General features: G+C 35.2%; 1 protein-coding gene across 8 annotated transcripts in view; it reads right to left on the bottom strand.

The window, feature by feature from the left end:
* HDAC9 (histone deacetylase 9) overlaps positions 1-26,675 on the bottom strand; it is a 402,973-nt gene that overhangs the window by 47,455 nt on the left and 328,843 nt on the right. For all 8 annotated transcript variants that reach the window (XM_072328342.1, XM_072328337.1, XM_072328338.1 and 5 more), the window contains one exon: positions 8,535-8,653. In XM_072328342.1, the coding sequence (XP_072184443.1) occupies positions 8,535-8,653 (119 nt within the window). The remainder of the gene's footprint in view (positions 1-8,534; positions 8,654-26,675) is intronic.

Below are 26,675 nucleotides of genomic sequence, written 5' to 3'. Positions count from 1 at the left end.
TACCCTGTCTGTCCCTATCAGGAGAGACTGTTATATTAAGGGTTATTGCCTCCCTGGCTCTCCCTGTGATTAGCTTTTGAAGTCCATGGCCAAGAGGCCAGTGTGAGAATATCACCCCAGATAAGAGGTGTTTGCTCTGTGAAATTTTCAGGACAGGAATCCATGGACCTCATGATAGTTCAGCAGGGAACCACAAACTCTAGCTAATATCTTCTAATCCCCTGTTGGTTTGAGAACTACCCACCATAAAAAGCATAACTGGCTGTTTATTTGTGCAGGCAAGAGATAACATCTTAAAGTTACAGTCTGCCTTAAGTAGTAGGGATGTGAAACCCAAAGAAATGAACTATCCAAGCTCATAATCAAAATTGTGTGTGCTCCCTTTTTCTCTGCCTAATGAGATGTAAACATTTTGGCTAGTGTCTCTTTTGAAAGATATTAATCAAATATATTGGTTAGAAATCACAAAGCATAGTCCGGTCTGCAAATTACGTCTTCTTTTATAGCATTCTGAAGCTGTGAACAATATGTTAAAAATTTTCCCATGGCGAAACCAAGTAAATACTTGTGGCACATTTCTATTTATTGCAGAGAATAGTTAAATTCAAAGACATAAATCATTCTCTTCTACTAAAGGATTTACAAATTCCCAAAGACAAGCCTAATTCCCAATGCAACGATGCTATAAAAGATCAGACACTTTGTTATGGAGAAATCCACATTTGGAGATGTCTTTCAACAATTTTCTCTCAGGACCCAATCCTGCAAAAAGCACATGCAAGTTGCTGAGCACTGTGTCAAGATCCATTGTTTTGAAAATAGCCCAAGAATACTATATTTAATTTGTTGTCTTTAAATTGTAACTTAAGAAGTTAAATATTGTCCTTGCAAGAAAAAACAAGCAAATAAAAAGAACAACAACAAAAAAAAACTAACAAAAAACAAAACACAAAACACTTTTTAACCTTTTCTTTCTTCTATGAAATGACAGCTTTTTTTTGTTTCAATTTAAATATATATATATATAAAGTCATCTGTTTAAGTTTCAAAATTGAGAGAAAATGTAACAAATTTTACCTCTATTGTACCCCTTGTATCAGTTACTGCCTTTAGCCAGAGTCACTACTATAGCATGAAAGAGAAAAATAATGAGAGGTAGGTGAAGAAATGAGGGAAGGTGACTGAAAAGGGAAAACAATTCTTAATGGTTCTATAGATGTTGTTTTGTCCCATTGTAATCTATCCTCTTCCCTGTCCTTAGAATCTGCCCTAAATCAAGGAACTGGCACCTGATGCATTCTGCAGATGTATCAGCACTGTATATCTGGAACATAGTATACAGGTGGTTTTTCACTTGCACCACTTAGTTAACTATCCAGAAGGCACATCTTCTATTTGTGGGAAAGAGTGGGGATGGAAAATGGAAATATCTCCTGGCTGGTTTACACAGAGAAAGGCTAAGTGAAAGAGCAGGCCATCAGTATTTATTCATTAATGTTTCTAATTGTTCTCAATTCTTTCTTAGGTAGTTCCTTTCTGAAAGGCTTACTAATAAACAGATAGTGACTGAAAACAAAAGAATCCTGAAGACATGCTTTGAAAATGAGTGGCCTGAAGTTTAATGCCAAGGATTTCTCTGACCTCACCAAATGAGGTGACTTTCACTAATCCATTTTTGTTTCTTTTGGTTGAAATTCATAGCTCAAACCATTGATACATGCTTAGTTGATCCCATGTGAGGGTAGACTCCTCAGTCCAACATTACTATCGCCAATTCAGCAGTTTTGTTTCTTTTTCTGTATTTCTCCATGCATTAATCCCTAATATAAACAGAATTCTTCAAAAAAATATGTTTTCTAGAGAGGACACTAATTTTATGCAGTGAATCCTCATCTCTTGTGATTTTCCACAGGAACTAAAAGATTTTCCTCCTCATGGAGCATAATCCTTGGAATTTTCTAAATTTTTGCACTTGTAAATGTAGTACAAATTTCAATAGCATACATAATCCTGAATTCACCAGAAGAGAATTCACTGAAGTTTGCAGTACAAGATCAAACTTTATGAGTTCAAGTGAGGAGCAAATGCAGCAAAATCTGATTTATGAGGCTGAAAAATGCAATGACCATACCTAAAACATGTGAAATCAATACTAGGGGGTAAGAGGATAAAAAACAAACAAACAAACAAACAAAACAACAACAACAACAACAAAAAAAACCCCACAAACTACTTTCCCTCTTTTCCCCCAAAATCCAGTGAAAATAATTATGACTGATGTTATATCACCACTGAATCTGTCATATATTTTGATGACTATTGTAATGTACCAGGAAATTTTCTGATGTGAATCAGAAATTTCTCCATGGAAAACCTTATGACTGATCATTTCCCTATATCCACCTTTAAAGCTTTTAGTTGAGTCAACAACTCAAATTCTATTCTGCTGGCTAAGATAGTTATCATCTCCAGTACTGTAAAGATAACCAAATTATGTTAATCAAAATCAAATATCTGAACTCAGAAGAATTCATTTGAGAAGACAGCTGTGGCAACTAAATTAATTTAACAGCTTTCTGCCACCAAAAGGCATTGTACCTTATCTTTTCCTTCCTCTACAGTCCTTGATCCCCTTCCACTACTTCTGGCTATCAGTAGTCCCTCCATAAATTGATTCACTTTGATAACCCCATAGAAATCCGTTCATTTATTTGGTTGGTAAAGTTTTCTGTTAGGTTGATGAGTTAATTTGCATATGTTTACAGAGAGATCTGACAAGTGTCTGTGCCTTCGGGAGATAAGTAATGGACAGTTTAGAAGGGAAAGGGACGTATGACCCCCGCTTTTCTACAGCAGTGATCAACACTCTGAAGTATTTAGAGCCAACATTTTCAGGATCTCAACTTCTTGTTCTAACAGTTGAACTAAAAATAACTTGCTTTTGAAGAGAGAAAAATATAAGATGGCATCATAAAAACCTGTAATGCTGTTTTCAGAGACTTGAACTGTGTTTAAACAACTACCAAATCAAAACCACTACTCTGTTTAGTCAGCTGTCAATTTGCATGGACACTTCTTTTCTTTTTTTTCCCATTCCTCCTTTAACATTTATATACTACATTAACCACAGTTGTCTCAGTTGGGACTCGTTTTCAAAGAGCCAAGTGTCAGGGAAGCCCTTCATACTAGAGGTTCAACAATTAGGAAAGCATACAGTACCTTCCCAAAGATGTTAACATTTACCCTGTCCTAAATAATTCACAATTCCGAGTCCAATATAATGTGCAGCAGATAGTTACAAAATTATTTGGGGACTGATTTAGAAATTGTTTTTGGGAAAATTACAATACACATTTACCACATCAAATTACCATATTCATACTGCTTACAGTACTACGGTTACTCAGAATGGCTACATAGAATGTGTTATAAATAGTGATGTTTATATATAGGAAACCTCTGTTAAGAAACATATCTGAAATATGTTAGACCCAGATCATTTCTACATTTGAATTTGGGATGTGCAGTTTTAGCCCCATCTCCCTTTTTTTTGGTTTGTTTCTAACATATACACTGCACACCCAACATAGTGAGAAGCTGAACAGAATTCCAGTGCACAGTGGGACAACTGGGAAGACTCAAGAAAACACTTGTCATTGAACAGAAGTTTTACAGAGTCAAGCTTCTAATGACTGGGTGTGCCATGGCATATCTATTTTTAAGGATGCTGTAACCAGTCTATTTATAAATTTCATTTAAAGTATTCCAGTGATGACAATGCACATTGCTAGATCATTTATTACAGAGATCAATTACCTCATTATTGTAACTGAACACATTACTTCTGAACTGCCTGTCACCAGATGCTAGGTATTTTATCTGTTTCTAGTGTTGCCACATTGAGAGACCTTGTTATCAAAAACAGTTGCTTCTTCCCTTTGGGAAGATGGAACAGAAATGTGAGGGGCAAAGAAGAAACCAAAAGTACACCCAAATTTAATCTGATTGTTCTTCCTTGTATTCTGAGAAGCATTGGCACATAGCACAAGAGGACATTCCTCAACAGAAGACTTGTATTCTGTGTGTAAGTCAGCAACTCTTTCTATGTGTTAAGTTCCATGATTTATGGTGATGTATACCTTAGAAATAATATGATGTTCAAAATATTGTTTCCTCTTCTGTGATTGGTCAGATGAACTGTGTTATGCCAAAAGTGAAGTCCTCTATGCTCTGCCTGATTGGGGACTCATTAGAAGGGAAGTATGTTCATAGTTTGAGTGTTTTTTGAATTGGTCCCACTTGACCAAAGTGTATGACAGCATAATGTAGCTTTTGATAAATTAAGAGAGTTATTGTATTTTGCTTAAATAAAATCTTTGTAAGTTACAAATCAGCTCAGTTAGTCAGTTATATTCTAGACACTGCATCAACCTTGTATAATGACTTTGGCATAATACTGGATGGGTATCATTTACACCATAAATGCCTGCAGCAGTATCTTTTCCTAGTGCTAATTGCTGATCTTATTTTGCACTCTGGTGTCAAATAGCATCTTTGGAATAAGAGAGTAAAACAACAGGAAAACTCCAGTAAATCATTATAGCCCTTAACAAAGATAAGTACCCTGAAAAAATCTTAAGTCTTGCCTGACACTTCTCTATTTACTTTATTCTTTTCATGGAATAGTTACAATTTAATGAGCAATTGGGTAGAATATTTACTTGATCAGTAAAGTGATAGCAGGAACTTTAATGCAGACATTATTCTTAGGGCTGCTTTATAAAATGAAGAGAAAGTACTTTACCTCAGGATAATGTTACAGGGAAAACCTCTACAGTCAGCAGGGCTAAATTTAAAAGCAGTGCTCTTACAGGATTTAACTACTTCCAAATCAAACCTGGAAGATCTTTTTAAGACACATACACCTCGCAGAATTCAAATGCATGATAATACAGAGCATTTTATCAGAGGTTGTAAAAAGTAATTATAAAATAAAACACAGAACACATAATTCCCATCTTCAGTACTTTCTCCAAAGGTTCAGCAGGACAAGATGGAACAGCAAATTCATATTCTTCAAGCATCTCCTTACTATTGTAAGTACAAAACCACTTTATCCCCTTTGTTTCTTTGCCCATAATTTTTTTTATATTTTACTGTCAGTACAATTTTTACTACTCCAGTATGAAAAGAGGATTTTATGCAGCTAAGTTTTTACAGTATGTAATATATTGTGTTGATATTTTATCTATTATTTAAATAAAAATATAACTCAATTCCAGTAATAAAAAAGAAATATTAGATCAGTCAGGAACTAAGGAAAGGTTTCCTCTTTGTTTGTTATAGTTTACAGTGAAATTAAAGCACATTTACAGTCCCTGGTCCAAACAAAGGGATCTCAATGACATCAGTAGTTACTCTGTATGTGAGAGCTGTGAGGAAGAGAGCTCTGCTGCTGCACGCATCTGCACAATGGAGCTCAGGGAACCAGAGTAACCAAGAAACATGGAGGCAGCTGTGGCACCAAAACTGCACTTGGCAATAAAACACTTTCCCCCTTTGTTTCAGTTAATTAAATTGAGCTTGAGTCATAAGACAGGGTCGCAGGAAGTAAAATCTGAGGTAAGTGGCTTGAATATCTTTGGCAACGTGATCCAGGCCTATCACAAGTTAGAGCAGCTCCTGAGCAGGAGTTGCCTCCTATCACTGCAAGAAATCTTGACTTGCCCATCAGATCCATTCATTAAAATCAGTTGCAAAAATATGTATTTGTTGCTGATGTATTTATTTAATAGTCAGAAATGGTAGCTGCTGGGTAAATCAGATTGTACATCAGTACAGGAAAAAAATAAAATATTAGTTTAAAACAGTTTATAGTTTAGTCATTTCAAACTGTATAAATTAAGTAGACCAAATTTTTCTTTATGCAGTGGCCTGCTGTACAGCTACTCCAAGGCTGTAGCTGGTCTCATCTGTTATTTTCATCCTCTGGCTTTTACTTTGTTACTTGGAAATGCTGATTGGTAAATACTTTTTAATTTTTTGACTGTGGACTGAAGACAGAACATAACTTCTATCAAGAATCCAGTGTCCCTCTGTCTTTAACAGGGCAAAGTAGTAGATTTGATGTCAGTCTCTTCCAATTTTTCATGTGTAAAATTTGTATTGAGTAACCAGGAATCAGAAAATGCAAGGTATTAAGTGCATGGAAAATGCTGAAGATTGAATGACTAAATGCTGGGAGTTGGTCTAGATGGCCCTCAGAGGTCCCTTCAATCTCTAAGGATTCTATGGTTTACAAAGAAATAATACTTTCAGATGAATCTTTACATTTACTTGCTTTGGCACAATTTTCAATTTTTACAAACAAATAATATTAAAAAAATTGCACAAATACCTATTTGTAACTTCTAATATGAATGTTTCTCTTCGGAATTTAAATGATCTTTTTAAAATAAACTGTTCATTTTTCTACATACCACATATAGTATGCTATGTTTTACAAAGGTATGATGGAATGCAAAGAATTTTGTTTTGGGGAAATAATAAATTCCTTTGGCTCCATACAAAAGGTTTTATTCATCTCTCAGGTGTATGATCATTATCTGAGTCTCTCTTGGCGTTTCCCTTAATTTAAACAAAGGCCACCTACTGCAAATCACCTTTTTTATTATTATTATTATTATTATTTTTATTTTTACTTACAGACACGTGCAACTTATGGATGCATACCATATTAAAGATGTATTGTGACTTAGTTTCTAAAATCTTGTGAAGAGTTAATAAATTCATGAACAAACTGAAATTAGCATTAAATCAAACATCCAACACTTTGTCATCATGCAAAAGTCTATTCTAAGAAGATAATATGAATGTTATTTTAATTTATATAAAAGTTGCTAAAACTGCTGTCAGAACATCCTATCTGCAGGAATAATGTATGCCAGTGTATCCTGCTGGAGCATCATGGATACTTAAAGGATATTTAACATGCCATCTCAGGGGCTAAGTCCAAATAACTTTCCAATGCTCACGAAATTGTTCCTCTGATGGTGAATTATAGCTCAGAAAATAAAAAGCAAATAAAGAAGAAAAAAAAAAAAAAAAAAGTTTACCCACTTTTAAAAAGGGTAAACTTTTTAACAATTTTTTCATATACATTTTACTAAAAATTGTAATACACAGATAAGTGATGCTCACAAATGTATACTACTCAAAGAAGATAGTATGTTTCTTTCTTCTTGAATGCAGGCGCTGCAGTAAGATTAAAAACTGATCAAAATCTCTGTACATCTTACTTGCAGTCAAAGGGCTATTCCCTTTCCTACCCAGCTGTAAACAGCACCTATGTGGGTATGTGCAGGGGGCTCTTGCACTGCTCTTTGCACATACTCACTTTCCACGGCATACCACTACAAACACATAGCCTTGCTCTTCATCTACTTGTTGTGCATGACATTCAGAAAAACCTATGTGTTGCATGGTTTAAATGCAAGCAAAAAAAGTATGTGTTTCTTCCCTGGTCCTCATGAAATAAATACCAACTTCATTCAACATGTTCAGAACAAAAGGAGAGGTCAGAAGAACAAAACCCCTCTGAGCTGAAGCCCATTTGTGTAGCATGCTAAACGACATTAGTTCTTATTGATTACTCCAGACTTTACCCAAAGTGTTTTTGATTAGCAACATGGATCAATATTTAAAGACTGATTAAATGTTAATATGGTACATCTTGAAATATGGTAAAGAAAATTATTCACGGTAATGAATTAGGAAACCATTTTGCGTTGTTCCATGGGAGCTGATTTCTACGTAGCAATGTTATACTGCACATTATTGTACACGCATTTTTACATTATCCAGCCATGCTCAGTGTCTCAGGTTCTGATCATTTTGGCCACAGTATTCAGTAGGTCTTGTGACTTTGGAGTGCTATATATGAGACATGTCAGAGAGGCCTGTATTAAAACCCTGCCTCGAACACACTTTTTTGAGGTATGAAATGGACATCCAAATATTGAGACCCAACAGAGCAGTCTTTTAGAAAAATTTGGCCTTCACAAGCACTGATGTAATTCAGGATTAGTGCCATCAAGCTGAAGAGATTACAATAACAAAACAGCAATATGAGATTGGACCTAGGCCTCCAATGCTTAAAATCTCCAATATACGTTTAAAGAGAAATAACTTACTCAAGCATTTGGAAAATGGAGCCTATTGAAAAGCATGAAACCTCTAAAATGTTATTTGAATGCCAGAAATGTAATATTTCAGAAAGCTGAGACAGAAATGCCAAAAGGAACAGAAAGGAACAAGCCAGGAATGCTAATATGTTCATTTCTATCACATCTGTGAGCTGGGTGAGATCCTGCACTGCCACAATATTGCTGAGCACTGATGAACTGAGTCCTTGCCCTCCACTGCATCTCTGTCACTTCACAGAACAGACATATGGATGTAACCTTGACTTCAATTAAAGATTCTATTCAGAAAAAGTACCAGCTCAAAAAATCGCGACCTGAGATTATACCTACATTTGGCTGTGACTTTATAGCCGCCCAGTGGAGGGTCATGGCCTTCCACAGCATCGAATCCTGCTGATACCAGGACAATCTCTGGATCAAACTCACTGGCAGCTGGCATGATCACAGTCCTGTAGAGAGGAAAGAATAACTGGTTAAAAATTAAAAGAACTCCCATCTCTATGCTATACATTGCCACAATCTCAAGAATCCACAACGTAACAAGATTTTGTGCATCAAAAACATATTCTCTTTTAGTTAAGCCAATCATGTCTGTCCTCCAAACAAAGTCTGATGCTTCATATCATTTGATTCTTTTTTCTCTTCTACAGTTCAGGGTGGAAAAAAGGCAGGTACATGTGAAAGACTCTAACATAACACACACATCTGTGCCTGTTTTATCCTGCTGCCTATAAAAAGCTGCCTCTTCCAGGGAAGTGACTAATGGTTTACAGAGAGTGCTCAAAGCCTGAGTGGAAACCCGGACTGCTCCAGTTAGTGAGAACTTGGTGTAAATTTGAACTATAAATTTCTTTTGGGAAAATGTTTGCTTTCCAAACCTTTTTTTTTTTTTTTTTTTTTTTTTTTTTTTTTTTTTCTTTCTTAACATTTTTAAATGTTTGTCGAGGTGGGGGGTGACTCTAGCAAAGGAAAAACATGAAATTCCCTTAATCAAATCCAGATTATGTTGTCAAGCCTTTCCAAGGTCAAGCATAACAGGAATGTGACAACCACAAACCAGTGACAGCAACCCCTGCTGGTGTCGGGAAGATAATTCAGCCCCTCTCAGTCACAAAGATTCCACTTTTTTTAACCCCTTCCTTGACAAACTTCAGGAGGGATTTGTTTTGTCCCAGCTTTCCTCTGAATCCAAAGCACTGAAGCTCTGCTGAGAAGATAAAACCTTACAATCTGCTTTTGGAAATGCCTTTTTTCATGTTGACATTCTGATGGAAAGGCAAAAGGGCAGCTTTTGCACCTATTGTGACAGGCTGTGAGACTTGAATGTCTTTTAATTCAGAAAAGAAAAATACTGACTTCTCTATTTGAAATGTATTGAAATATATAAAATCCCAATCAGTATATACAGTTCAAAATCTGCAGATGAATTTTGAGCATGTGTCATGTTATGTATATTAGTTAAGATATTTATTTATTTAAAATACGTAGGCCAAAGTTAATGCTGGTCTGTTGAAAAGGTTTTCTGTGAAAGAAGCATATTAGTAGTTTTCTTTGTTTTCAGTTCATTTGTTGATCCACATTTTATGATTTTCTTTTTTTTTTTTTTTTTTTTTTTTTTTTTTCCTGTTCTGATTTCCTCAGAGTTATTTTTAATACTAGGAAAGTGCTACTTTTGTTGGTCAAAGTAAAGGAGAATTCAGAATAAATAAAAAGCTGTTACCAGGTCATACAGCAATTCAGTGAATTGTTTTGTATTGGAAAATAAATGTCAGACTGTTTCATTTCCCTGGTGATTTCAGTGAGCCCAAGACCAAGAATGTTCATGGGCAAAATGACAGAACATGTTACACATTAGTAGGTCTGTGATGAAGTATGGGTTCTGGCAACAGGCGTTGCACTCCAAGGTCTCAGACCAACCTGAGAGAATAACAGTAAAGAAAAGAATTCTAAGAAGTGTAACCTAAGTGAAAAAATAGTATAACTATTTGATCCACAGAATATGAGAGGAAATGTGATAGAAGTCCATGAATACATAACGGCTTGCTGCAAGAGGTAAAAAAGAACCTGCTCTGCGTTTCCAGCATGGGTGGGATATGAAGATATTATAGCAGGAGAGCTGTAGTTCAGACACTGGAATGAGCTTTCAAATAGCAAGGGCAGACAATATTTTCAACAGATGGTTTAAGAAGATTTAAACTGATATCTCTGAAATTTTCAATATCAGATAAAAGTAATATCTCTTATGCTTTCTATAGGTTCAAACTGATATGGCCTTGAGGCAGGTGGTCAGATTATACCTCTTCTAGGTCTTTTATTCTCTATTCATATGTAACATGCAGAGTATATTACATTAGACACTACAGTGACCAAACATTTCTGCAGGTCAAACTCCCCATGGTCAGAGAGCAACATAAGGAAAAAGATCTCCTATGTAACCACATCTTATCTTTCTTATGTACATACCTTCTGATACTCTAATTATACATTCAGTGTCTGAAGCAGCACATATTTCCCAAACTTCCACAAGTCTGCAACACACGTGGCACAAATCCTGATTACTGATGAGGTCTGTGGCTGATATGCAAACTGGATCTGTCCCCATAGCACCATATATTTTATGCAGTGAAAGAATGAGGGATCCTCTGGAGAACCTCCCTATCTGCAGACATTTCAGCTTTTGCCCTCCTCCTCTTCATTCGCATTTCATCAAATTCAAGTCAGGCCCTGTTTTTTCTTCTCCGTGTCAAATAAAATGGCAGCACCATGGGTACAGCACAGACGTTGCTCACTGGTGTCTGAGGATGGAGCATGTTCAAAGCCAAAAGCATCTTTGGAAACTCAAGTAACAGGGCACTAACTTACCAAGCTAAAGGAGAATGAGAGTTTGGAGAGCTGAGTCACTTGAAACATTGGAAAACCTACAACACATCTTCCACTTTTAAGGTCCTGCTCTGAAGCATGAAGATGTCAGCATATTTTTTTAATAACTCGGGCTAAACAAAGCAAACCTTCATTTCATTTTTGCAAGCAACAAAAATATTTTAATGAGTGTTTCCTGTCAAGACAGATAATTTTTTGTCAAATAGATATGTGTGACAAGGAAACTGCAAGCTATGCTGGGTAACATTAGCAAAATCATTAACTAGTGAAAGTAAAGTCTTTCAGCACAAAGCTGAAATAACTATTATCATAGTTATTAACAACATATTTAACAGTAGTAAACAGTATCTGCATATCAATGCAGTAGCACAAACTCACACAGAAAGGAAATAAAGGGATCTCAGTGAAAGAAAGGAGAAGGATTTAAAGAAAATAATGAGAGGTGGCCTGTACAATTATTTGTTATGTTACTGCTTTCAGTATTACCTCAGTTTATGTAACAAAACAAGACCTGAGAGGATTTTTTGTGCACTAAAGAACTATAATATTTTTTAAATGTTCACAGAAGTGTATGCTTAACTTCACCAGAAAAAATGGCACCCTACTTTTGCTATAATACTCTTACAAATATGACAAAAATTTACTACTGCTTTTCTGCAGATTACATACTAGAAGAGAATCATAGTTCTCCAAGATCATCTAGTCCAACTGTTCATCTCATCTTTGTGCCTCACAAGACTTGTGTTGTCACTTATCTCTCTTCCATTCTCCATAACACTGAGGAATTTGGAATGCCAGAGCCTACCCAGCTTGTACATTTTTCTTGATTTAATACTGAGCAGAAAATCTAAGCACTTTTTTTTTAAAAAAGACGGTATTGAAAATGTAAACTTTTTCAAGCTTGGGTAACAAGTTTCACTCTTCAACTAAAACATTCCAGGATGTTTGTGACCCTTGTCACACAAACAAGGCTCTTATTTGATCTTTCAAAAAAGATGACAGCACTAAGTCTCTCAATTGCAGAGAGAACCAGAGAGACATGCAGCCCCTGAATTTTTACTCAAGTCTTCCTCTACACTAGCTGGCAGGCATTCAGGACTCTTTCCCTTTGGAATAATTACTGTGAGATCTCTGCCTAGAAAGGAGAAGAGCAATGTTTGAAAGACATCATAGCATTTTGTTTTGGAATTTGTGTAGGTAGGACCTCTCTAACCTTTGGCAAGTACTCCTTTAAGGCATGTGTAAATTCTTGCACAAATGTGACAGATACTTTCCTACCCTATGAAGTGTCATAAGGAATCACAAATTAAATGCATAAATATTTAAATATGGACTAAATTTCACAAGGACAGAGGTAAAATCCTTTGGCATTTGCCAACTCTCAGCCTTCTGCCCCTTTATTACTCCTGAATGGCTGTCCTTGGAAAATCGTTTTGAGGATAACAACTGCAAAAACAAACAAACAAACAAAAAAAGTCTACACAAAACAGTGGACTCCATCCCTTTTCTTAACTCAAAAGCAACATGAAGTCTTCTACCTCAAAAGAGTGAATATGATTAAACAGACAGGACAGCTCCTGACACTTCTCTGCCACTTGGTAGTAAAAGCCAAAAGAATGGTGAGTCTGCATCTTGCTCCTTTTCAATCTCCCGTACAATTCAGAGGGCACAGCAAAATACTCAAAGCTTTTATCATGCATCAACTGCCTTCTCAGGAGCTCAATAATCATAGCATTTATACTTTGAACTGCTTAAGAATAGAATTATCTGAATTAGATAACAACAACAACAACAACAAAGTTACTTAAAGGAAAAACAAAAAAAACAAGAAAAACAAACCACAAAAAGTCATAGAACTAGTATTGTTCATACACTAATAGATATTAATATTAACCTCGCCAAATTCCTCAGACCAGCCCTATGCTCAGAAGTCAGACTGCAGCTGGCAGGATTTGTTATGGTGTGAAGGGTCAAAACTCGCTCATCAGAAATCCTTTCCAAGGGTACATAGCTATTCTGCACTCAGACCTAGGTAGAAACAGTTATTATCTTACCCAGAGCAGAAGCAAGAAATATGATTTGGCTTCTGGCCATAGGTCACCAGACAGGTACAGACTGGGGAGTGGCAGGCTGTCAGCTTCTTGCTAGAAGCAGCCAGGCTGCAGGGGTTATCAGCAAACAGAAGTTAATGCTAGGATCCTCCTCCAACAAAGTGAGTAGTTTTTGTCAGAAAATAAGTGATTTTTTTTCTTCCACTATGACTCACACTCTCCTCTACTCCCTTCTCCAAAGAAAATAAAACATATAAAAGAGATATTTATTTTCTGTGATCCTGAATCATATAGAAGCATAAATATTTGGTATACTGAATTCACCTAATGATGACAGCAGAGTTACAGGGGCATCTTGCTTAGCTGACTGTTTCTTTCTTTTCTGTCACATATTCATTAATATACATGTCAAATCTGCAAAGCCCAAGCAGCTGCCCTGCAGGAGTTATTTATCCATTCTAAACCTTGCAGGTACAAAGAAACGGTGTCCTCAAACTCCAGGTAGTGCAGGTCCTTTAAGCCTGATGGGGTAGGCAAAAGAATGTGCCTGAGAAACTGAAAAGATTCCTTTTTATCTTACTAAAGAGATTTCCCCAAAGAATTAATACGTTCCATTTGGGTATGCTGCTGTCTGCAGAGAAGCCAAGGGATGGTTTCCAGTTGGGTGTAGTCTCAGAGAAAACATCAAGCATGTGACCCTCCCCTCCCCACCAATATGAACATCAGATGCAAGACATTAAAGAGATTCTACCAAGGGACTCTGTTTACTTGATCTTGTTCCTTTTATCCTTCCATTCTATTTTTGTACATTTACAGCACATGGTTAAGATGCTCCCAAACATTTGTTCTCCCAGAAGAGACTGCAGAAAAGTATCCAGCCCAAAAATGAGTTTTGAAGTACCACTGCAAAGAGCTGGAAATCACCAAAGAAAGTTAAGTTGATGCAAATAAATACAATTCTTTTGCTGTGTTAGTAATTTAAAAAGGAAATGAGCAAGAAAACCAGTCCAGGATAGCAATTTATGTAACTGAGAAAGAAAACCCACAATGCTCTAAAACTGCACATTAGAATTGCTTAGTAAATTATTTTTCTTTCCCTAAAATCCACCAGTGTTTTCATCCAGTTATCTCAAAGTACTTTCAGAACATTATTAAATAGAATGGCCCAAAATTTTAGCCAGTATAAATCAGCGTGGCCGCTTCTGATTGCACAGTCCTTTATAGCAAGCATTTCTTGTGCTCTCTTCCCAAGTGGGTCAGCTAGAACTAAGAGCTGGTAAAAGACTTGAATTAATTACTTAGCAGTCCTTGGAAAAACTTAGGAAGAAAATGCAGAACTCTCTAAATCTACTACTTTATCTACTGGAAAATTCTATGAAAGCACTAATTTATCAAGCCATACTAGATCTACATTATGCAAGAAATGCTTTTGGAGTGGACATTTTGATACCAAATGGAGACCAAGCTTTATGACTGAAAAAATATCTATCTATCTATCTATCTATCTATCTATCTATCTATCTATCTATCTATCTATCATCTATCTATCTATCTATCTATCTATCTATCTATCTATCTATCTATCTATCTATACCTATGTGAAGTATCTCAGTTTCTTATCATACAAATAAAATATTTTTCAAAACAATCACTACACTGTCTTACCTTAAAATTACACAGCTTTAAGTATTGTGTTGAATGCACTCTGAGTCGATCAGAAAGAATTTAAAAGATTGCCCTGATAGGTTATGTGGAACTTATGGTATCTATTATTTTTATGTGTTGTTTGCACATATGTTTTAATGTAACACAATATCAAGAAATGGCTGTCCTCACAGAAAGCTACACAATGTTTCTGTACAACTATTGGAGATTCTTTCCGCCATCTGTAATACTGAATTTATACTAGTGTGCCTCCCTAAAATTTTGGCTGAACTTTGTAACATTTCTTTATGCCTGTCCTGCTGTCAGCCCAAGTTCACTGAGGCCATACCTAAAAACTTGCCCTCAAAACTCCTTTCTTGCTGCTATCTGATCACCAGTTTTGTTCTGGTCTTAACCCCCAAGGCATATCTAACTTCTGCAGATATTATCCTTATTAGTTTCATTTTTTATATATTTTGTATCTTTATAGACTGTTATATCTTTTATTTTATCCTTATAGGTTTTCTTTTTATATCTTTTTACTGTTTTATTTCTTCACTACTTTTTATAAGCACAGTCAATGTTCTTGTCCTCACTACTATTTATAGTTACCTTATTTGCGTTCTGGAGATGCAAAATATCTTTTATTTTTCAAGGGGCTAAAGAAACCACATCAATACAAAATATGGACCAATGCAATCCATGTTCATTACATGGGGATTTGTGCATAGTGTTTAATCACATGCTAAAGTATTTTAAGGTTCAAGGTCTTCCAGGAATGCCCTCAATTTAGAAATTTCAAATGGTAGAATTTTAGGAGTATCTAAATGACACTGAATGAATGGAAAGTTTCTGAAACACCAGTGAATTTGTTTATTTTTGGTTATTGAAGATATTGTCAGAGAGTAAGATTATTATTTGTGAGATCCACAATCAGTCAATCAATCAGTCAATAAAAGTTAAGTTGGCATTCTGCATGCCAACCTTTTAAATTTCTTCTAAATTTTATTACAACAGTAATTGCAACACTTTAATCTGCTGATCGTTCTTTTTAAATTTTTTTTTTTTACTTAGAAAGGGGGTTTCATTGCAATTACAAGGGCTCTCCATGTTTGATCTACAGTATACTAAAGTCAGTGTTTTTGAACCAATACAAAATGAATCCAGATAAGAAAAAGTAACCAACAAGGAAAGCATCAGAATAATACTACTTCATGTTTTGGGGAATTCACTTAATAGTGTTGCCAAGCAAAATTATTCATCTTCTAGAGACACGGGTAAATGCACATACACAGATGCAAAATGTACATTCATATTCACACTGATAACAGAGTAAAATCCAAACTTCAGAGGTGTTAGGTAAAGAGAGTGGCTAAATTGAGGAAAGTTTGCTCAAACCCTGTGGGTTTAAGTCTCCCTAAATTATTATATGTTGAAAGGAGAGGTTTCCTTGGAAGGATCAAATTCTTCCAGCTGTCTAGTATGCAAATATAAAATGTTATATGGGCTTACAGGCCAAGACAGCACATGCAGAATATCTCTTTATGGAACATTTTTACTCAGAAAAGTGACTAAGTACAAAAATCTACATTTAGAGTCTTAATAGTGGAAATATTTGCAAAATGGTGAAAAAGCTTACTATCTTTTTACCTTTTATTTCTTTTTTAGATCTCAGATAACATTACTTGCTTGAATGCCATCTTGTGCAACATAAATCAAACATATTTACTGTGTTCTAGTTGGTGGTTGAAATACTTATGTGGCTTTGAAGATCTATGCAACTGAAGATCATGTGTGAGAAAAGAACAATGCAGACTTCATTTACAAAGACAAAGCTTCAATATCATGACTTGAATAATATCACCAAAGCTGAGAAAGTAAAATGTAGTAACTATGGAATCCCATCATATATATTCAATAATTTCTCTATTAAAGCCATTCTAACAGATAAGGGAAATGATAATAAAATATTGTCAAAACCATGACACATATGTCATACTACATACTGTCAAATTTTACCTTCAGACAATATTTAAGATAGTGTTTAGCTTTCATGATGTAACAGTTTCCTATCAGAAGAGACAACTTGGTGTCCTATTTTTTTGACTTCATTCCATAGAAAAGAAAGTTGATCTTCAGAAGTTTTTGTTTTTTTTTTTTTTTGCAATGAGGCTAATAATCCCAGGTGAGGATATTTTTAGCTCATTGTTTTAAAATTAGGATGGCTCTCGCACTAAGCTTAGAAAACGGTACATTTCTATCAAGACTGAGAATGTTACAGTATACTGTACAGTATATATATATTACTAAAAAAAACAAAACAACTGTTTTCATTTTTCTGATAAGTCACTTCTTTCAACAGCATCTTAAGATGAAAATCAGTGGACTCAGCCTAAAACTTTAACAAATTAATGCTACTATTTTGTAGTATACTAGTTAGTTAGCATACTAAGATATTTCAGTGCTCCCAGTAAATCTTATTACTTAGCAAGATCCTTCCAAAGAAGACAAAAGCATTAAAATGCCTGAAATAGATATGTTCAGAGTTAAAAACCTGCCATAGTTTGTTGGATTTATAGTGTTCACAAACTAATTGATAGCATTGTGTCCTCTCTCAGCAATTTTCAATGTTTCCAAAAAAATTTATTAACTAGAGCATATTTTTCAGTATCTTTTTAGAGTAGATAAATCCAAATTCTTTAGCCATGTAAAAACAGCAAAAGAGGAAGTTGTATATTCTGTGTTACTCACACTCCATAGGAAAGTGGGGAAAACAAAGAAAATACAGTGTTCTAAATAAATTAGAAAGCATGAAGAGTTTTCATGAATCTGAGAAGAGAGCTCTAAAGTACTCACTTTTTCTATAGGTCTAAAATCAGTCCTCTTCATTTACCAAAAATTGTCAGAAAGGTTTTCCAGTTTGAGTGTATGGCATGTCATCTGACAACTGGCACAAATAATGAAAATCTACCTGGATTTTCCTACTATTGATCATACTACATATCACTTTGCAGTGCTAGCAATGCATTATATGGCAACACTGTCATAGTAGAGAACTTTAAGGTAGTTTTAAACTCTCGTAAAAGGGAGATGTGGGGAGAAATGGTGGGATAAATCTTACACAGCATGTCTGGAGACATATAATGAAGGAATGACATATTTTCTTTTTTCATGGGATCAGTAATGCAAGTGGATAAAAGACACATATCCCTTGGAAGAAATACTCTTACCACAAAAATTTCTATGTTTCTGGAAAGTGCAGTTTGCCCAGAAGCTTTAAAGTTTTCTCTCCTTTTAAATGTAAAGATAACAAACATTTTCTACAAATCAAGTTACTCATCAAGATCAAAGCCATTTGTCAAAGCACAATCTTTTTGCATGCTGCATTCATCACCATAGTTGTGGATACACAGCACGTGATGCTGAATTCATTTTTACTCAGAGATCTCTATATATTCTCTCTTTCAAGCGTGTTCTTGCATCATCCTGTATTCTGCATATTCATTGGTACTTCTAATGTTAATTTCTGTGTGTGTGATTTACATAGAAATTTCAATATTTTCTGGACAGCCACTATTATTACATATTACACTGTCATCATTGAATTAATAATATTCAGATAATAGCTTATATGACTAGTCTGATTTTTTAGCTTGTCAGTGGTATTCTTTCAAATGTACACAGACATATGTCACTTCCTCTTGTTTTTTCCTGATGAACAACAGACACTGGTAGAAAAGAAACAGATGGACATTTTCATATGCCCAAACCAAATTAGGAAGTGTCTCTGGACTAAACTAGAAAGACAGTGATGTAACAGGCAGCAATAGCATCCAGCATTTCCATATTGATAACGACTAATCTATTTGTCTCAGCTTGCAAGAAGTTTGACACTGGAGATTAGGACCATGTTAACCCGTCCCCTTACTCCAGTCTATATTTAAACAGACCAGCTGGACTTCATTCTGATAGTCAAAACCACATCACCCTTTATATACCAAGGCTTTATACGATACAGAAGCATCAAGTCTTCTCACTTTACCTAAGATGAATAACAGTTAATTGAGCTCATACTGATAGAATTTTAAGAGATTTAGAGGAAATATTTACAGGTAATGTGAGGTAAATAAGAAGAGAACATTTCTATTTATTTTCCCTCAAAACTCCCAAACACGCACACAAAATTGAAAGAAGGTATTGGTGGGAAAAGGTGACATGTTGCAACTAAAGAAGTAATTCCTATGTACCACACAGTGTCAGAAACTACAGTCTTTACTGGTGAAGTTTCAGCTACTGTTTTGTTAGAAATGTGATCTACTGTTGGCTCTGGGCAGTTTGGAGGAGTTCTATCCTGTTCTATATTATTCTATCTATCATCTCTCTTCCCTTACAAACTTTTAGCTCAACAAAATAAATGAAAAATGGCAGACTCCAAAGACAGAGAAAAGTAGATGTCCATGCTGAAATATCAACTAAACTGAATGCGTTTAGAAAATATTAACTCACAAAATCAGTCCCTGTCCAGGGAGTACCGACAGGTAGGCTGGCATTTTAAAATACGAAATACTCTCCCTCAAAAGTCACACCAAAAATGTAAAAAGTGAAGTTAAAGAAAGAAGGAAACTAAGACTTAGGAAAATATGAAGACAAGAACGGCATGATGAGGACAAAGGGAATACTGATTTATATTTCAGTAAATTGAAAAAGAAATAGTTATTTATACTGAAATTCAAATGGAATTTTTCATATGGAAAATAACTTAAAATAGTAAGGAATCAATTACATAAATAGGTAGCTTAATAAAACAAGAAAGTAGCAAAGGAATATGTGTTAATTCAATATCTGAAACATAAGATTTCATGGTTAAGAGATACAGTGCCAGCTTCATGGAAAGCTCTAAAAAAGGAAAAAAAAAAGCATTAATAAAAAATTCTGGTAATCAAAAATACTTCCTTAAGCCCATCTGGAAGGAAAGGGAAAAAAGGAATACCTTAAATAATCCTATATAAATATTTCACAGCTTTTCTTTTTTTTTTTTTTTTTTTAAACATGGAAGGAAATAGTGAGTAGTAAAGCACTTGAAATCTCAGTCCAAGACACAAAACGTGGAAATGTAGATACACCATGATATGATTAAATGTTCTACTTAAGCTTCTATTGACTTCAGGGAACCAACGCTTCTCCTAATAGATTTTATCTGGCATTATGGCATCTGCAAAAGAAATGTAGTATGGCTTGTGGTCCTCCATCAATCATACCTCTTTCAGTGGTGCACATGGAAGAAGCCCTTTATTTGTGCCAGGCAATTCACAGCAGAAAGGCAATTCCACTCACCCTGAGAGAGTCATACTGATATAATATGAATCCATTTGCCAGTACAATCACTTACACCAACCCATCATGTTTCCAGGACCCCTGAGGAAGGTCAGAGGAAAAATCAAGCTGAAGTTTGGGGTTTAGAAGAAGAGCATCTAAATATCGCATTTTGATGTTTCTGTATTTGCCTTTCCCCCATGAACTTATATCTCTGCATTTTTGCTACAATACTGAACTACTCACACCTCTTTTAATCATTTTTGGATTCTATTTGGGGTGATAAATTAGATAGTCTCCTCAACAGCATGAAACAAAAAAGACTTTTTCTACCATATGTTACAGTAATAAAACAGAAAGCTGTTTCCCATTATTGGCTGGTCCATCTCATGTAGTCAGTTACCTTGGAAACCGAGATTGATTATAATTTCAAGAAAATGTAAGGATGAATTGAATCACCTAGTTCCTTTTTCCAATGTCTGTCTCAATTTAAAATGTTGAAAATAGTTACAAAAACATCTCTGAGTAGAATTTCCATTTATTTCTTTATTTTGTCGCACTTATGTCTCAGAGTGACAGACAAAATAGTATAATAACTTTTAGATGGGATATATCAGAAAACAACATTAAAATTTCAGAAAACATTGTAATAAATTTAAGTCAAAAGTACATTCATTAAGTAAGTAAAAATAGAACTTTGCCCAGGTTTGATGTTTGGATAATACAATACCTAGTTATCATATAATCCAGTTTTTTCATTTTGTCCAAAAATTTGATTTTTTCTTGAAGTCCAAATGTATTTGAAAAAAACAAGCAAAAAACCACACATTTATTTTCCAAGTATTTAAGAGCCCCCTTAGTTCATAATCAGTTATCTCCCAAGGATTTAACTTTAATCAGCATTAGCAGGCTTACTGGAAAAAAACAAGAGTTACTATTTATTTAGGAAATCCTTTTGTAATTTTGAATTCCCCATATTACCAGCAGAACCTGTAAAATGTGCAAATTACTAGTTTGAAAGCAGCATTCTTCATGCTGTTATCTTTGGATTATCAACAGTCCCAAAAACTCTGTAAAGTTTTCTTGCTGTTTGAGATCTTCACTTTCAGTTGCCAGCCTATATTTAAAAACAAGTAATTTTAAAACAGCTGAGAAATTTGGCACTCTGTTCCTATCTACTCTGTGTTAAAACTCTTCCAACATAAAATTGCCAAACCTGTCAAAGGGAGTTGTGCAATTACGGTGATTAGGAGGAAGTTTTTATCATTGCTAATAGATGGGAGGTGATCCAATAGATTTTTAAGTTGTGGCCTCTTCAAGAAAGGTTGAAAGACTTTTGGCACCTAAATAAGGAGAAATTGTCAGCCCTTCAGCATGAACTGGTAAGGAAAAAGTATATATTAAAATCTGTAATTTTTATATTATTTTTATGTGCAAAATAGTTCAGTCTCCAGATGAAAAAAAAAAGAAACCTAAATTAGCATAATGCTAAGGTCAGTTACAAAAAGCCTGTATACATAAATATCTAAGATGCTCTTGATTTTGCAGTTCTAATTTCAATAACTTCTGACATTTGAAAATGCATAAGAAATTAATCAAATTATATTTCTAGAATTTCATATTTTTTCTTCTCATTTACTGGTCTTTTTTATATATATATATTTATTTTTATAGTTAAACCAACTCAATAAACTTGACAGACATTGCCAGTGAAGTAACTTCAATATTTAGCGCTCAAAAAAAATTGTCATTTTTGAAATTATTTATCCAGTATAACTTCAAAAAGACATCACAGTGGCACAAATACAATTTCAAATTTGTCATAGCTTTTGAAAAAAGTTCTTAAATTCTTTATTTTGCTTTTGTTCTAGTAAAAATATGAGACACTTAACTTGAATCTCAAGCAACAATTGGTACCCTGACAGCAGAAATATTGGTAACCTGTCAGTACGAATGGAAACCCACAGGCAGGAAGGAAACAGTTATCTTTGAGGAGTTCTGACTGTGGTATGAGGACTGGACAAGTCTTACTTGCCATGATGAAAAGCAAGCCAACTTTCCCACCACCTAATTGCACTGCTTCCTTCACCAAAAAAGCAATGATAGAGATGAGGAGTATCAAAGAGCAAAGAGGACTGAAAAGTAAGCTAATCCTGCCAAGACTGATGTTTTCATATTCCCTCTGGCTCTTCTCCATTCTCTTTAAATTTCATTGAATCACCAAAGGAGAACTTTGACCTGGTCATGGAAATAAAAATAAATCTAAAAAAAAATCAGTGACTAAACCAACAAAGGAGAAGTCCTCTTCAGCTTGCAATCTAAGAAGCATTCCTTTTAGCGGGATTGCTAACTACTGGCATGTAGAGCTCAAGAATGGCTTAAAGATGTTTGGAAACTCCCGCAGTTCTAAATATTAACTTACTAGCATTCATGTACAAACTATATAGACAAAAATCACATACATTTGAAAAGTACATATGTTGTTTCATCAGCTACAGGGTACAAGTGAATCTTCAGTTTTGGCTCCATTTCTAACTTCAAGTGAAGCCAAATCCTTGTACACAGAGTTCTGCTCTTTAACAGTTTAAAATTTATCCTCCAGTAAGTAGAAAAATTCCACTTAATTTTTAAAAAAATTGTCTATATAGATGCAACAAATGAGTTATTATTAAGGGATCAAAGAATAACTATTAGATAAAGGGGAAGTTAAAAAAAAAAAAAAAAAAGTGTTCTAGAACACCGGTATACAAATATAAGTTCCGTTGATGTTATTTATCTCTGTGATCAGTTTTAGGTTCTATGCAATTTTATAGGATATATGTATGAGCAAAAGATTAGACCTCTAGTGGAGTGAAATTTGGCTTGTATAAACTTCTAAATGTTTTGATGTATATTTCGGTCTTTCTATCCAAGGTCACCAATACCATCAGAATATCCTGTAATAGAACCTGTTTTTAATTCCAAGATGAAAAGAGTTATACCTTAACCCTTTTAAAATCCTGTTAAAGATTTGGTTTATTCTGAAGTTGGACTTAGAGTACAGGTTCTCTTTTCTTATTTTATCCAGACTATTTCCACCATGTCTTGAGCAAATCATTATAGTCTTGTCTCTCACACTTCATTGGCTTTTTGGCTTCCATCTGTTTTCTCTCATCTTTTCCTCCTATGTCTCATCTACATTCTTTTTCTACTCTGTTTTCTCTCATCTGCTTGCTCATTACTATTAGACCAGCACTCTGTTTCACCATTTACTTCCCAATTATCTCACTGAGGTGGAAAATGAATGAGTCCTAAAAGCTCCATTGTGATCGACACTGGGGACTTTCAGAAAAAATTCAACTTGTTTTATTTATTTTTAAGTTCAGTTGGTCCTTCACTGACCTAAGCACATTATTTTCTGAATGTTGTCTAAGGCATAGTGTATTGTTATTACCTGTATACAGATTAGCAGAAGTGTGAATGATTTATTGCTGCAAACTATTGTATCTGCCGAATAAAATTCATTGTGATGTTAATATAATCGATTTAATAAAGATGTAGTGGTACAGACGTTGCTCCGTAAGTAACGCCTCACATTTAATTCCATAGAAACTACAACGGGTACAGAGAGCAAAATAGTACTATTTGATAGAGAAAATTCTCAGCTACAAAACAGTATTTTTTCAATACAGGCACTGCCACTAGGTATCCATTTTCACCAGCGATGAAGAGCTAGCATGCTTTGCTCATAAAACCCACAGTTCCACAGCTGCTGAAACATCACTGTCTCCACTGCTGAAATGTATCACCTACCGCTTCACTGTGCTCTCATCCTGTTTGGTGTTCATAAATGTTCAGCAAGAACTGATGAATGTCAGTGTGTGGATTTATTTATTTATTTATTTATTTATTTTGCATAAAGAAATTCAATGACACACCTTTGCTTCATACACACTTCCATGTCAGATTCCATTCTGCCAGCCTGTCCCTCTGCTACTATCTGCCACATAGCAATGAAATTAAATGAAATATTGGTGGGAAGGTACAACCTATACTGCCATATGTCCTACATCTATTTCTGCTATTGTGACCAATATAATAACATAGAAGGGGTTACTTTTGGAGCAGCCCTTGTACAAGCAAAAATATGATTATCACAAAAGGCAAAAAGAAATTTATTAAAAATCAGGATCCAAATACCTATATTATTTGCTTAAAATTGCTCAGCATAGCAGAATTAATTCTCTGCCTGCTGTGAAGATATAACCCATCCACTTATAATTAGTGTTAATCATTAATCCTTAATTTGTATTCAGTAATAAACTTCCTGTAAGAGTAAACTGAAACTTTTTTTCTTTCTTAGTAAAGAACAGATTCTCACAAATGTTCACAGAAGTACAGTAAAGCACTGAACTTGCAGAAGCATGAGTGTGTACTCACTCACTCTTGGGGCTTTCATAAGTTTCTCGTGCCTGTGCACTTTTCCTTGTGATCCCTTCAGTGCAGTCCATTGTGAAAGACATCCAGAGCTGCAATGCCAAAGGAACTTAGACAAGGTCATCACCTCAGCATCTGGTCCATCATTTAAAGGGTACACAGGTGCATAATTCACAGGATTACCTAGACATTTCTCTGTCTCAGACTTCGGAATGCCAGCTGGACACTTAACTATCATCTTTTTGAACTTCAGTTGTGCTGAATCCTTTTTCCTTGAGACAATTCCCATTTTCAGGAAACACACCTCTTACAGTTAAACATTCGTTACGTTGGGAAGTCCCACTTATTGGATGAGACTTAGTCTGTTGTGGTGCTAGCAGAGTGCTGCACCTCTTGAGGCTTTTATTCCTCAAACTCTGTCCTCCTTGTGCTTGTCCAAAGGCATGTTTTCAAACACTTGTGAGACAAACAGCAAGTTCTTGCTCTTCCTTGTGTCAGTGAATGAAGAAAATCACTGCAAACTAGCATCCTAGTGGAGAAAACTTCTGGAAATCCCCCTGAGATTTCTACAACATTTTAGTGCATACAAATGGGTTTTGAGAAGCAGCTTGCATGCTGCATTAATTACAGAACCTCTCTGGTTGTGGAAACTGTCAGAGTTTTGAAACAGACTGGAGAAAGAATCATCCTACTGCTTACAGCAGTGCATTCTCTACTGAATAGGGAAAGGATAATGACAGCAGAAATTGGCTGACTTGGATTTTAACAAATAATACTAGTGCTGTTGTTCCACACTCTGTGGCATACTGTATTCTAATTTTTAAAGCTCAGATGCTAATATACAGCCCTAACAAAGTAACAGTTGCTACTGAAATCAGCTCCTCTTACTTTCAGAAATTCTCTGTTTTGAAGGCTGGCATCTGTGCCATAGCTAAAGTAGTATTTATCTTGCAATAAAATACTGGAGTCATGAACTGAGTGATTTGGAGCTGCTGTACTTATAAACAGACATTCAGGACAGCATTTTTGGAAGGCAGCCACCAGAGTGTACTCTATTACAGAATAAATCAAACTGAAAAGATGCTCTCTGTCAAACTGGAGATACTTCTAGAAAAGATCAATTGCAGAAACCATCACATTTATGTGACTATTTGTAAGCTTGTGTCAGTGACAAAGGTATTTCATGCACACTGTGAGATCCCAGGTGAGTTTCTCTAATGTTTCACACAGATCACAATACCACTGAGTCTTAAATCTAGTGAAGAGTTCTCATTTTTTATAGTACAATGAAGTACAATTAAGGTATGATCTTCCTCTGACAAGTCTGAAATGATCTCCATCACAGCTCCTTAGGGAATCTGTTGAAATTTAGCTATTTAAAAGATCTCTAGCCAACATTTCAACTGCTCCAAACACTCATAAATATTATCAGGTTTGAATTTCTGGAAAGGGTCACCGCTGAGAGGTAGTCTCTTTAGTAGTATATAGTACAACCTGACTAAAGTACAGCCTCATCCCTGACTATTATTATCATGCTTTTAGGTCTAAATGCAGCCAACAGTGTTGGCTATGGGAGGTGCAGAACAAAGACATAACAAAAAATGGACAACCAAAGTGGCAAACCTCCCACTTCATCAGTAAATTGAAGTGGATAACCTTGTCTAGGGACATGACTGAACTACACACTGATGAAAGATCAACCTTGAAACACCTTGAACACCTTGAAAGATCAACTTGGAGACAGATATGAACTACTTGCAGGATGTTTGTTTACATTTTGACACAATGTAGTAAAGACAAAAACAATTAGCACTTGTAGTTCATGAAAATTACATCTGCAGGCATTCCAAGGGGAGCTTGAAGCTGGATTGAGTGCATCTACTCTTTCTTTGCAGGTATGGAAGTGTAGGCATACTGCAAGATACTACCTTAGGGAAACATCCCTAACCAGACTGGGATGAAAACCCACTTAACTGAATTTTCCTAGAATAATATTCATAATCATTCCCTAGAATAAAGATTGATTTAACCAGGAATGGCACAAAAATGCAAATGTAGGATTCTAAATGTGAGTTGAGGATCTACACTCTTACTATATTTCATTGAGACAGAGGATTCAGTTCATTTCCCCATGTAGAGGTATTCAACAGCTTTTGGGATGTAGAAG

The sequence above is a fragment of the Excalfactoria chinensis genome, chromosome 2 (assembly GCF_039878825.1).
Source record: "Excalfactoria chinensis isolate bCotChi1 chromosome 2, bCotChi1.hap2, whole genome shotgun sequence".
Classification (NCBI taxonomy): domain Eukaryota; kingdom Metazoa; phylum Chordata; class Aves; order Galliformes; family Phasianidae; genus Excalfactoria; species Excalfactoria chinensis.
Note: the sequence above shows the minus strand (reverse complement) of the source record. Positions and strands in the feature narration are given on the sequence as shown.